Raw genomic sequence first — 15,222 nt, 5'->3', positions numbered from 1 at the left:
CTCATATCCTTTAATTATTTTCTTGATATTAGTGGATGTCATTTCTTATGATAGCTGTCATCCAAGAAGATGTGGATCAACTGAAGGAAGTACGGAGGAGTGTAACAAATAGGAACAGAAGTCTAGAAGACATGTTCTACTGAAAGAAATGAGTTTGTTTAGTCTAAAGAAATAGAAGACTGAGGAAAGATATGATAACAGTTCAACTATGTAAAAGGTCATTACAATAATTCTGCTTCATACTGACAAGGGATAAGGCATGGAGTGGGCTTAAATTAGAGCAAACATGAGTTAATGATTAAGAGAATTATTTCATAGGACACCGACAACTTAATCTTTACATTCTTGAAGACTGACTACTTAAAAATTATATCAAGTGTATGTAAAGAAGCAAGATTTGAATTTACTAAAAAGCATGTATTATTGCACAAACAAACAATAGACCTGTTGTTGAGGACTTCAAGACTTATTGACAAAGAGACTAGGGCAGACTCACCCAAGTGTTGATATATATATCAACACATATATAGAAAAAATGTAACACAATGAGAAAGTCAGATTAATTTCTTTATCCATAATGTTGCTGGATCACCCAGGACCAAGTCACACAAGTAAGAGATGGAACAATTTATTCTGACTATTTAGTATTGATATAAATGGTAATAATAAAATAAGGAACAAGGGAGACATTCAAAAATAATGTGTTATGGATAAGATGACTTAGTTCAATTCAAGTTCAAGGACAGAATTTCAAAATTCCACATAATTCTGATTCAGTCAGGGAACTCATAATGAAAAAGACCCAAATTAAGGAGCTGTTTTCCTTACCTTACAAGTTTAAACATGTCTTTCTGATGTTAAGAGAAAAGCATTTCACACTTTCTCCACCCAGCCTTGCTTATTATCAAACTCTATTGTAACCACTCTTTTCTTCAAATCATTTAGAAGAGGTAAATACTAGTAACCTCTAAAAGAGAAATACTAGTAACTGTTAAATAATCTGGCATTCAAACAATTTATCAATGTTTACTCCAAAGCCAGTCTTTCACTTTCTTCTTTAGTTTGAGAAAAGTTCTTGAGAGGAATGATGAAAATCTTACTTAACTCAGTGGCACTCTTGCAACAAAACAGGCAACATTCACACCTAGTGATTGATATAAGGTAAAAACTGTTTCTTGCTATGTTTATTTCATAAAAAGAGCAACAGGAATTTCTGTATGTGTATATCACCCAGAGATGTAAAAAACTATAGAAACCTGCCTAAAATACAGCATTTTGCTAGTTTTCTCTTCCTATATGTTTCATTTTTATTCCCAGAGATACTGAATAGGATTTTTGGTAGAACCATACTTAGTCCCTACACTATTTTTGTTGTTGTTGTTGTTAAACAGGAAAAAATTTTAGTCATCCCACAGAGTGACAGGCATTTTTATAAAGAATTATCTTGGTCGTAGTAATTACATTGTTTCTGTTAGATGCCCTCTAATCCAGTGAACATTTTGCACAGTACACTTTTAGTCATGAGACAGCTGGAAAATATACCATTGTGTATAGTTCAAAGCCCTGCTTTGCAGACAAATATAAATATTATTTCATCAAGGACACATTCCATTCAAACACTGGCTCTCAAAAGATATCTCACATCTTCAAGTAGCTGAGATTTGGATTGAACCATTCTGCTAAATGAGCACTGAATTAACATTAAGAAATTAATAAATATGGATTAATCTTCTTCTGACAGTGAATTCTCAAAAAGAAATTTTGGATAGGAACTTAATCATAGAAGAGAGACATGCATAACCTGAAAAAGTGGTCATCCTGATCCAATATTGATTTTTGAATTAGATTTCTTACTGCCTCCATAATCAGACATACAGAAATCAAGAAGAATGTATAGAAACTTTTCTTTTCCCTCACTAATCTTGATCTAAATAGCAATATATTACATACCTGTGAGAAGCGTTCACCAAATACAGAGCTAAGCATATGTAGGAGAAAACAGTTACTGCTAACAAAATCTCAGTAAATGTTATTGTCCTGGGCTCAGGCTGTAATCTCAAGTAGCTTCCTCAGGAGTAAAAAGTTAAGGCGATTCACTTGAGCAGCTTATTACCTTGAATACTTCTTTTGAAAAAAGCTTTGCAGCCCTCACAAGACCAGACCCCATAGTGGTAGCCTGAAGCATAGTCGTTGCACACAGCACAGTACCGGGTCTCCTTGGTGGACTCCATGGACAGGCTCCCTTTCTCATTGGTACTAGAAATCCTCTCACGAATGCTGTGGCGCCTATTATCAGAGCTTGGCCTGTTAGCAGCAGAAAAACAAACAAGAAAAAAACAAACAAATATTTCAGCATTGTTAAGTCTCATCCACTCCTAAGAGCTAAGAAAGAAGAGCAAATATATTTTTGAAGATCTAGAGTTTCGAAGATCTAGATTTTGAACAGATAGGAAAAAAACTGACTTTGCATCTTGCTTTCTAATTGGTTCTAATTGGAGAAGTCTAGAAATCATAAAATACTGATAAATTCTTCACAATTCTTCACAAATTAATCCAATGTTACTAAGCATTGTACCTTGAAAAATTAAAAAGCTATTTGATAAAGTAATCAGTTTTTCTAAAGATGTTAAAAAGGAGTAAAAATAATAAAATAAAATAAAAATTTGCAATTTTTAGTGTACCTTCTCCTGTCCAAAGGGTACAGAATGACTGAAGTATCAATAAATAGTTTGAAAATGAAAACAGAACAAATCTATAGCATAAATGGCAATTAATTCACATTTGGTAAGAGGTTATTACAGCTCACTGCTGTAGGCTTGATAAACAAGATTCAGAGATGAGAGGATGTGAAAATAACGAGAGCAACAGCAGTGGTCCCTGAGGTTGCTCCTAGGAGGTAAAGAGTCTCATACAATGCAATAAGAGTCTGAACTACAAATTGTTTGGCAACATCATACAAGTTAAAGCATGAAGTATGCTACTGTTTGCAGTAAGTACCTACTTACTATGCATGTTTTAATTACTGTTAAGTAAACAGGTGACTCTTGTCTCCCGAGTCCTAATCTTTTCTCAAAATATCCTGGTTTTGTACCTATGAAATCCGGGGGCCTTTTTCAGATTTCTTCTTACATACCCAAATTTGTCATATTACCTTCTTCAGTGCAACAAAATATCCTGTATTTTGACGAATTGAGACATCTAGCACCAACAGCCCCTCCTGCTCCAAACCATTACTCCTCTATGTCTTTCTGATGACTATTACACTCAACTGTTCTCTTTCATCTAGTAAAATTCCCCAACATCTCCTACTGCAGTCCAACTTGAACTCCCAAAAGCTTTCTATCAGACAAAATCACCCATACACTCTCACATGTGCTGCCAACCACCCCCCAAATATATACTTTCTGTCCCACCTAATATATACTTTCCATCCCAAAATATGACATATTTTTATTGAACAACATTGAATGAATAACAGTTATTGTAGAAACAGACTGTTGACCCTGTGAGACCTTACAACTGTTACTGGCATCATTCAGGAAAGCTGCATTTTTTAAACTCAAAGTTCTTTATCAAGCCTTACATACCAGCTAACTTTGAAAACTTATTTTTAATGTTCTTTTATTTTCCTTAGGATCTGTGCAAGACAGAAAAAAACTGCATATGGTGAAGCTCTGACATGGCACAACTGCTTTTTAAGGGATGTGTGAATGTGTCAGAATTCGGAAAATGTAGGAAGAAAAAGAAATAATTTCCTATTTCTGATGTTAAAGCATGAAAAAGCAAAGACAGTATATTTTATGAATCGCTATGCAATACATATATGATACTTCTAAGTACCTATCCAAATCTGCCAAACCTAGATAGTTTTCTTATTCTTCTTCAAGTACTGAATTTTTCTTTGATTTTCCTTTGTCTCGGTGTCTCATTTAATTAACTTTGATTTTATCTACTGAGAACTGGTCAGTTACCATTTCTTATTTTCCCTACCCTGTTCCTTCTAGCTTGCAGCTAGATCATTTAATCAAATTTTCACCTTTTAAAAATATTTATTTCCACTCAGATCAAGGTTAGACTTACACATACATTTTTACTAAAAAATAAGAAAATAAGAAATGACTGAAAAATGCCTGAAACAGACAAAAAAGCTTCGACTATCTAGAATGGATAAGAATTTTCACACACACACATACAAATAAAAATAAAATAAAATAAAATAAAATAAAATAAAATAAAATAAAATAAAATAAAACAAAATAAAATAAAATATCTGAAGGTTTTGCTTCCTACAAATACACAGAGGATCAGTGGTATCACACTGGGATCACAGAAAGGCAAGGGATCACAGAAAGGCAAGATACTAATACAATTACTCATGCCTGCCTCTAATGCACCTGCATTTTATATTTTACTATGATCACCTTTGTCTTTCTGGTCACAAACTTATTATATTGAAAGTCCACTATAAATCTTTCATACAGACCTTCACCAAACAAAATGAATCCAACGGACCTTGCCAGCTTCCACCCCCCAACACACAGTAAAATCAGAGTCACTCTAGCACCACCTCAGGCAAAGTTTTGAACACCAGCCTTACAGAATCACCACATTGAGGCCCTTGTGAACAACAGTAGGAAGGAAAAATAGAAAGTCTCCTGACTGATCCTCAAAAGGAATAATAGTTTGCCAACCTTTTCCATTTATACCATGGCAATGAAATGGGGTACAAAATAAACTTTGCATTATCACAACCCTAGTACTTTTTAGAAGATGTGTGGAAGCACTCCTTTGGAAAAAAGAGGATCTCACTAATGCAGAGTTTGCAAAATCAAATAAATCATCCATAAATCATCTGCTAGCCTGTGCACATCACAGACCACTGATGCTGTATCTGACAGAAAATAACATTCTGCTCTTCATCCAGTTTTCAGTTAGGTTTCAAGGGTTAGCCTTCTGGAGAACATCATGCAACAACCTAACCCAATTTTAATAATGTTGGCAAGACTGTCTTACCCAAAATACAATAGCAAAACCTTTTCACAATTTCCTTTGTAATCTATACAAACAATAACAAAAGAAAGACCAAAAGTTCTTGTCAACTATTTTTACCAAAGAGAAACACATATCAAAAAGAAAGAAAACCCCAGATAAAGACTTTCCTCCAAGGCCCCTAGTGAAACAGAATAGATTAGAGAGCAAAAAACCTCAGGGAACACATGATTTACTGCTCTTTTCCAAATATAATAATACAGCAGACATGTAAAATTGAAAGTGCTTTGGAACTTAAAAAGCAGGACAAGCAGTTTTCTATACTCACTTTCATGTTTACCACTTATGTCACCCTGAATCTGTTCTTCACTAATTTGTTAGCAAACGAAACACTTCTGTTTTCATTGAATCATACAATAGAATCATAGAATGGTTTGGGTTGGAAGGAGCCTTTAAGATCATCGAGTTCCAACCCTCCTGCTATAGGCAGGGACATCTCCCACTAGACCAGGTTGCTCAGAGACCCATCCAGCCTGGCCTTGAATGTGTCCAGGGAGGGGACATTCACAGCCTCTCTGAACAACCTGTTCCAGTGTCTCACCACCCTCACAGAATTTGTTCCTAATATCTAGTCTAAATCTACCCTCTTCCAGTTTAAAACCATTTCCCCTTGTCCCATTGCTACGTGTGCTTACAAAAAGTCCCTCCCCAGGTTTTCTGTAGGTTCCCTTCAGGTACTGGAAGGCCACTATGAGTTCTGCTCTCAGCCTTCCCTTCTCCAGGCTGAAGAGCCCCAAACACTTTAGACATTCACCAGTCATCTGAAACTAAAGCAGTCCAGAGATCTTCAACCTCATGTTGACTATAAGGCAAAAGTAATCTGTATATGAGGGAATTACAGTTTTGTAATGTAAACTATATTTTTATGTCATAACACCGATTGGCAGGCAGGATGAATTTAATGAACCCACAGTGCACAATCCAGCCAAAAGTGAGGTAAGGTCCAACTTATTCACAACTTATTTTATCTAAAATAAAGAGATGTCATAGGAAGGAAAGGTTAAGGGCAAACATTTTTGAGCAGTTAAAGGAGACACCTTGAGAAAGACTATGTATTTATTTTAATACAAGAATTTGCAGTTGCTAATATTTTTCTTACCAGAATGGTTGGAACTTTTCAGAGTAAAGAGCCTCAGAAACAATGTTCCTTTCAAGTAGAACCAAGGTCTAGCAGGGCTAAACCTTTCCATGAAATGGACTTAGTCTATGAAGTATTACACTATTCAGTATGAAATTAATTAATTTGCTGTTTATATTACACCACATGGTGTAAAATATTAAAAAATATTATTTATCCAGGATTAAATTGAAAATACTTAAAAGATTTCTCAAGGAGAAGTAGTGCAGTAGGAACAACCAAGTATACAAACAGAAAATTGCTAAGTACATTAAGTGCCTCAAAACTATACTCTCACAAAGTAGATCCACTGAATGTGGAAAAGAAAATTGTATGCTACCCAAATGAAAATGTTTGCTTAAAACAAATATCTCTAAATTTTGATAGTTGTAATTTAGCTAAATACAACTTGATGTATTGATGTAACTTGATGGAGAGAGAGCAGTGTTACATGCAGTTGTATACCAAGCAGATAAATTCACAGTATATTTTAGGTTAGACAGGACCCCAGGAGGTGGTCCTAAATTAGGCAACAGTTGGCATTAAATGGGTTACCACAGTAAAGATGGGTTCTAGCAATAGAAACAGCAACCAGCAGCAATCTTTGGCTGAACCTCCACTGTTGATTGAGCTTAGCTGGGGCTCATCAAAGGGACTGATTCCAGGACTACAGCCTCCCCAGAAGAGCAAGATTTCATCTATGCAGCCATGGGGGAAGGACCTTTGCATATCTCTGGCCTGAACCCCAACCTGGGAGAAGGTTACTCAGACAGGCCAAACCCTGCCTGGGGATGTCAAGCTATTAAACAGTGAGAGCCACCATGCTGATGCTCATGTCTGTGCCCCAGACTGATTTAGTAAACTAATATACATGCAAGCTTTTTTTTCTCCATTATCCTCAGGTTATTCCCTGACCATCTCCAAGTTAATATCTCTGCATCATGAAAAATGAGAGCGATAAGCATCTTGCATAGATAATGATGATGACCCTTGCAGTTTTCTGTCTACCCCACTAAATGTAATGTTCATTCCTTTAATCTTATTTATTTAGCAATTTGACTTATTTCAGAAATTTGGGTCATCTCTTCTACTCCTTCAACAGGTGAATACAGGGAAACCTAAACAGAACTACATGAGCAGATATTTCTAAGCTGGTGTGGTGAATGATTGACTTAAAGAAATAATCAACATAAATGACGAGGAAAGAAAATAGGAAGAATATTAAAAATAACAGAAGTTATAGGCTAAAGCCAGTACATTAAAAAAAAAAAAATGGCAAGGAAACCAATAGAAAATAGGACAGAATTCAGCATAGGGGAAGTAAATAATTAAAAAAAATGAAATATAATTGAAAGGTGAGAAATTAAGGAAAAATGCAGTGAAATTAAATTATCTGAAAGCTAAATAATAAAATATTCTTGAAATATTTACAGCACAGTGTATCAGAAAATGTGTCTCACAGTCTGAAAACACTGGCATGTTTTCTTTAGAACTAGAATAAAACACAATTTGATTTGATAACTGAAATAAAATGACTTCAGAAAAATAGCACAGTATTGACCAACTAATGATAGTGTTGAGGAAGGGTTTTGTCAGCATGAAAACAAAAGCATATCTTGTTAGGTCATCAAAATTTCTTATTCAATGAAATTAAACATTTCCTTTGGCATTGGTTTAATCCTTCTCCTTCATCTTTCAGTCATGTTATTTTTAAAATGAGTGACCGAACTAGTGTATTTGGATTTGACAAACCAAATTTCTGAAAAATATTGAAGATTCTCTTGGGGTGGTAGTAGGGTGGTTCTTTAAAAAGTAAAGCATTCAACATGGTTGATGGTTCAGTAGGCCTGTAATTTAAATTCCTAAAATAAATAAATTAATTTAAAAAATCCCACCCTTTGGAATAAGACAAAATGGAACTTGTTCTCCTGAATACAGAGAAATTTGTTCTGTTGCACTCTATTTCTCAGTTTTGTCAGACTCTAAACTATAACACAGAGTAATTTTCATTAATCTTTTGATTGTGTAGCTCTATGTTATAGAGTAGCCCCAAACTCAAATAGTTCTCAAGAGTTGGCAGTTTTCTGTGGGGTTTTTTTGTTACTGATACACAGAAGACTCATAATTTCTTGCTGTATATATGTAGAAACACCCACACACATGCTTTATGTCATAGAATCATAGAACTGCTCAGGTTGGAAAAGACCCTAAAGATCATCAAGTCCAACCACAACCTAACCATACTACACTAACTCCAACAACCCTCCACTAAATCATGTTCCAGAGCACCACATCCAAACAGTTTTTAAACATCCATGCATGGTGACTCAGCCAACTCCCTGGGGAGCCTATTCCAGTGCTTAACTACCCTTTCTGTAAAGAAGTTTTTCCTAATATCCAACCTAAACCTCCCCTGGTACAACTTGAGGCCATTTCTCCTTGTCCTGTCACTTGTCACATGTGAGAAAAGACCAACCGCACTCTTGCTGCAATCACCTTTCAGGTATTTGAAGAGAGCAGTAAGGTCTCCCCTCAGCCTCCTCTTCCCCAGACTAAACAGCCCCAGTTCCTTCAATCGCTACTAGGCCCTTCACAAGCCTTGCTGACCTTCCTTGGACCTGCTCCAGCACCTCAATGTCCTTCCGACATATATGTATATGTCAACATATATTAAAGGAAGTTTATGATTTTAAATATATTATATGGTTGAACTGCACCTTACAAACACAACATAAAGTTTTGTTGTTTCCTTCTGTACATATGCATATTATCTTTAATTGTAGGAAAATACTTTCCACAGGGCAACAGCTCATCGATGCACAGAAGACAGAGAATTTACTAAATGAGCAGCTATTCTGCCTTTGTTTTGTGTTGTTTTTCTTTTTTTTTCCTAACTGCTCAGCATCTGGCTCATTGCTAACCACACACTAGCTGAATACAACTTTATCATCAGAATTAATTTTCTTTCAGTATTGCCATGCGACTACAACATTTGAGTAGTTGACAAATGGTAACGAATGTATTTTTTTTCTAACTGAGTCAAAAGGACTAAAAATGAGGCTGAGAGGGATTAAGGCAAAAGTATATACAGAGTCACGTTCAAACCTGAGTTTTTAAGTACCCACCATTAAATAGGATTTTATATGTTCAGAGCGCTACTTCCCCTGTCTGCAATTGCAAGGGTAAATGTTCAACACTTAGGTAAATCAGACTGTAGGACTTCCATTCAGCACCAAGAAAATTACAATACAACACAAGACTAATTGTGAAGACTTTGATTTAAAAGATTTCTGAACTTCACAGAAGTATTTGTGATAGTTAGACAGAGAATTCAGTTCTTAAGTCCAGCAATCAACTGCCTTCATGTAATACTTCTTTGAATTTGCCTCATTCCATTTTCTATTTACCAGTAGTTGTGTGAATTTACAGTTGTAAAGAATTTACAGTGTCATATTTCACTACATGAATAAGACACATTGCAGATTTGTTCCTTTGCATATACTGAGGCAGATGCTGTCTTATGATGATACCATAAGTTAAAAAATTATCATTATAATAATAATTACATCAGAAAGTAGAAGCAAAAGTTTTGCACAGGTCACCAAACTTTAGGCTTATTAAGAATACGCGTTGCACAATGTTTTGCCCACGTGCAGCTTCTCACCTTCTGAAAAGGATGCTTAGCTAAAAAAATTTTTTATCTTTTAGCTTCATATAAATGAAGCTATAAATATAGTCATGAAGAGCAGGCCTGGAGCATACTGGTGCACTTTCCTTAATGCAGGAGGCAACAACAGCAAGAGAGGACTCTCAGTCCCCACCCAAGCATTGCGGAAGAAGGATGTTGGTGATACTTGCTAACAGCTGTAAATAGTGACACTCCGAGTCACTATTCCAGAATAGAAGAAATAAAATATAGTAAATATTGTCGACAGCCATGCCTGCCTTGTCTTCCTGCAGTTGTTCTTTTTCTAGTATTCTCACTTGATCTACTCAACCCCTCTTTTCCCATTCTTACATTTAACTTCACCTTTTCCTTCTAGTCTCAACTTCCTTGTCCAGAAAGAACAAATTTGTGTGCCTGGAGTGACACTCCCAAGCTACTTCTCTCTTCACAGAATCATCATGACAAGCTCTCTTTCCTTCTCCATCAGTACTTATTTTCTTTGTGTTTCAGGCTGAAAGGTTCCATTCTTCTGTCTCTATCCTCTCAACCCAATCTGCCATGGCTACTTAGTTCCTATTCGTCTTAACATTCAGTCCTACTTTCCTTTGACCCATCTCACGCGTTCCACAAGCACAAGCTGAGATTTGCAATTTAAAAAGGATTGAATATCCCTTAAAAGACTATTTATCTAGACCTGCTTCACAGATCTCCTTGTTTTAACTTTCCCTGACTACACTTCTGATGAAGAAGGCTCTCTCCATGTCTGTTTGGTGCTTCACTACCTAATGTCCAGCCTTCATCATTCTCTACTGGAACTTGAACTCATTCGTCCTCAGCTATTTCAACTTAGCCTGGAGAGCAACAGTCACAGTCCCCTCAGTACAAATAGCACTCCTGCTACATCTCAACCTTCAGTCTTCTCTCCACAAATTCTCCTAATTCTCCCTTCTTCTCACTGCTCTCATCCCCTGAATGAAACTCTGAATGAGGCTTTCCTAGTTTCTCCTAAAACAGCATACTTATCTCTTCACCTCTTTCAGTCTTCAAAGAATAAAATTTGCCTTTCCTATATGTTACTACTCTGTTGCATTTAGTTTATGATTCTCTCTACCCTTTAGATTTTTTCTCACCATCCTTTTCCCTAATCAGTAATTCCTCAGTTGTTATACTTTTATAATAGATTTCTCCTTCCTAAAGGCTGGAGACTGTACTGACCCTGAATGATTTCAGAAATGTTTAATGTTTCAACTTCTATTCCAGTAAACAGCTCTAGAAGAATTCTCTTTCTTACACACTTAAATTTCAAGCGGTCCATTTACAGATTTCTGCTACTTCTAACATTGTCAGATACCATTTGCTAATTTAAAAATGAACAGTACTATTTTGCTGTATGCTTTTAATTTGTGATCACTGGATGTCCTCCTGCTCTTTTAGGAGAAATAAACAGTACCTGTGAAATGAACATTTTGATCCACTTCCCCAGGATCCAAATTAATAACCAGCCAACTTGCTCAGGGTTTCTCTGCCCATTCCTACCTCCTGGCAGTTTGGTCTGGGAGCTGTCTCTGACATTGTCTCGTATTCAGTCAGGCAACCTCACAGACTCTGGTGTATGAGAAGTCACATAATCTGAGGAAACATCTTTATCCAGTGCCGAAAAGTATGACAGACTTGATGAAGAAGCTGCTGACAGACAGAGCGCTTGTGGGCACTGCATAGGTCGGATTTTCTGGAAGCAGTACTGAGCTGGTGTGTGGCAGAGTGGCTCTGGGGACAGAAGAGACAGGAGGCTGAGTGTGGAAATCAGCTATGACCAGAAGTATGTCAAAGATGAGAGCCAGATGGGCAAAAGGTCTGAGAGGGAAAGGACAAATCACTTTAGTGTAAACAATCTGAAGAATGAAATATGTTTGAAAAGCTGGAAGTATGAAAAAAAAATAAGGAAAAAAAATAGCCAGCTCCAGCTGAATATATCTGGTGTATATCCTCTTCAGCCTTCATGCTTACAGAAATATCTGGTTACCCTTAACTCTATTAAAGACTAAGATGAAAACCTGTACTACTGCATTTCTTACATCATTCTTAGAATTAAACTATGGCTTTTATGAAAAGGCTGAAGTTCAGTCTTTCATATAAGAATGTAACAAACATCCAGAACAATTTTTTTCTCTGAGTTTCTAGTTCCTAGTGAACTTTCTTCAGAATTACTTAGTAACTACACTTATTTATTTTCTTTCCAACTTCCAAATAAACTAGCACAATCCTACCATCTGAAGGGATAAGGTTAAATGCACTCAGTAGACTAGAAAAGTGTGTTTCAAGAAATGCTATCAGATTACTTCTCTTACCTTCAGACTATTTCAAAGGTAAATACCAATAAAAACACAAGAATTAGTCATAAGTCTTCCTTCATCTTGCCTGTATGGGGTTTTCATGGGTTCATGTGTTCCTTTATTCTTAGGCAAGCCCTCTGTCCAAATATTTCAGATGCACACAATTAGACTGCAGTTTAGCCAATTACCCAGAGCTTCTTTGAATTCCCACCGTAATCTTTCAGCGATGAACACTAAATGGTATGTTTTTAGAGCAAAATGATTGAAGGATATAAATGTTCTCTCTCACATCGTGATACATCAAATAAGAATTCAGATTGTATAACTCTTTACAATTCAGAAGACACTGTTTCAAAAATTCCAAACTAAACTGATATATGATTTCAAAAGGCTATTTTTTTCTTAAAATAACATTCAGAAAGTAACTTTAAATGGTACTCTCCATTTTCAAATGAATTTTTGAAATCAAAACACTGGTACAGCCACATTCAGGCCCACAAAAAAAAATCAGTGGTTTCTGGGCCACAGGAAAATAAACCTTGATAAAATAAAGGACTTCCTGAAGTCATGCTTTTAAGTACACTGAAGTGCATGCAGGCCTCCTGAATGAATTAAGGAATAAAGAGACAAAAGACTTTTCCCAATAAGCTTACCGATCAGGCCATCTACAACACCCTATGCCAACTACAAGAGTACAGAAAGAAGAAAGACTGATCTGAGATGCTTGATGGCATCATATGGTCAGTGGGAAAGGAGCTGTCCCTATTGGGAAAATCAGTGCAAAAGGCACAGTTGACACCAACATGTAAAAATGCTTCTTTACTTGCCCCATACAATGTGGTTTACCCACAGCCCATGCCGAAAACACTAAATGTTAGCAACACAGCCTCTGCACGACTTGGGCTAATGATGCACAGTCTAGGGGCCCAGTGAAAGAAAGACAAGTTCTTAATTGTACAAAGTTATTTGCACTTCATCCAGTTTAATCAAAACCAATTATTAGTAAATTGGACCTGCAGAGGCCTAGTCATATGAACAAATTAAGGAACTTGCAGGCTATGACTGGCCTGCAACATGAGAGCAGACAAAAGTCAGTGCAAGACTAGAACACACCACATGTCATGGGGCAACGCTGGCTGGATAGCCATAAAGGCAGAAGTACCAGTCTTAGTTGATTCTCTCGTGCAAGGAATACACGTTCCAAAAACTCACCAACAGAGCCGAGCTTCTGTCAGACCAACAGAATATTCATGCTTTGTAGCTACTTATATACCCTTCTTCCTCAGTTAAAAAAAAAGTGTAACAAATTTTGTCAAGTGATCTGGACCCTAGTAAGCAAAGAAGCAAGTCTCAAAGTAGCATATTTTAGTTTGTCCTTTCACTCACAGTGGAAGTAGGGAAGATGTAGAGAAATATAATGCCTCCTAATCTGTGTAGTTTATGAGGAAATGTTGCTCTTGCTAGTACTTGACTCATACTTATTCCCTGGGATGTAATAAATTCAGCTTTGTATGCCAATTCATTACTTGAACATTAATGAGCAGTAAACGCTGTGATAAACGTTAGAGTTTGAAACAGGGAAGTGAAGTCTGGCAGCCTACTTGTTCAGTGTGTGCTAGCAGGGTGTAGTCATTACATGTGTACAAGAGGGACTTATGGCTAGGCCCTGTAGACACATTGTGAAATAAAACATAACTATCGTAAATAATAGAATGGCCTGGGTTGAAAGGGACCACAATGATCATCTAGTTTCAACGTGCCTGCTGTGGGCAGGGTCACCAACCACCCAACCAGGCTGCCCAGAGCCACATCCAGCCTGGCTTTGAATGCCTCCAGGGATGGAGCATCCACAACCTCTCTGGGCAACGTGGTCCAGTGCATCACCACCCTGTGAGTGAAAAACTTCCTCCTCATATCTAACCAAAACCTCCCGTCTTAGTTTAAAACCATTTCCCTTTGTCCTGTCACTAGATTTGTCATAGAGGATCTCTAGAAACAGAAAATTACATATGCTAAAAATGTAGTTGGAAGTGTAAGAAACAAAATAAAATTAATAAGAAATAGAATCTGGGTAGATCGTCTTATAAAGTACACAATTTGAGATACTCTCATCAAACTGTTTTTCATACTGTTTTAACAATTTTTTTTCATCCCTTCAAGGAGAGTTGTTAGTACTCAGTATTCCTCTAAGTAACCCCTAAACTTCACTTCAGAAAATTGGTGTTAAGGGGCTTCAAAGGCTTTCATTTTGTGTTGCAGAAGCAGCAACTGCAAATTCTAGACAGTCTTGGTTTCCCTTTATTTCTGGTCATACGCAATTCAGCCCAGAGGAGAAAAACAGTTCTATTCAACACAGAGTCATAAGACTTGAGCTGAGAGAGGAGGCCAAAAAAGGAAAGATGGAGAGACAAAGGGCCCAACTGAATAGTCATACTGGCTTGTAAACTCAGATATTGGAATTATGACCAGAAATGTGACAGGGTTAAGTCCCTTCTAGAGGCAGCTTCCAGTTAGATTGGAATAATAGTAACATTACAGCAATATGAAATACTAAATAAGCAGATTGAAAAACTGGGCTGTGCTTTTTTACTCTTTCCTCCATATATACTCTTTCCAGCTTGTAGACTGTAAATCAGATCTGTGAGTCTTTACATACAGAGGTCTTAATCATTAATGCTCACTGAATAATACATAGTAGTTTTTACAACTCTACATTACCTAAATTATCCCAAAGTAGCTAATTTATTCATTCAGATTATATTCAGAGATAAATTTGTATAAGCTGATTGCAATTAATTCTAAGCAAAGAGCACATGGTTCATGAAATGTAGAATAGGCATTCATCTAGCCAACCGTACATATGTGTTTACAAAACTGATAGTTGACATATTTTGAGTAACTTATGCAGCAGCATGTAAGAAATTAGATCTGTCAGAAATTCATATTGTCTTTTATGTTGCTGATTATTTCTTTGCAAGACATTAAGAAGCTACATTTTGTTTCAGTAAATACATGTCATCTACCTCTCATTCATTTCTTATTCCGTATAGCATGAG

At 36.5% G+C, this 15,222-nt stretch overlaps 1 protein-coding gene across 1 annotated transcript in view; it reads right to left on the bottom strand.

The window, feature by feature from the left end:
- ESR1 (estrogen receptor 1) overlaps positions 1-15,222 on the bottom strand; it is a 104,797-nt gene that overhangs the window by 75,082 nt on the left and 14,493 nt on the right. Inside the window, 1 exon segment of the mRNA NM_205183.2 lies at positions 2,114-2,304. Within this exon segment, the coding sequence (NP_990514.1) occupies positions 2,114-2,304 (191 nt within the window).

This window comes from Gallus gallus, chromosome 3, assembly GCF_016699485.2.
Source record: "Gallus gallus isolate bGalGal1 chromosome 3, bGalGal1.mat.broiler.GRCg7b, whole genome shotgun sequence".
NCBI classification, from domain to species: Eukaryota; Metazoa; Chordata; class Aves; order Galliformes; family Phasianidae; genus Gallus; species Gallus gallus.
Note: the sequence above shows the minus strand (reverse complement) of the source record. Positions and strands in the feature narration are given on the sequence as shown.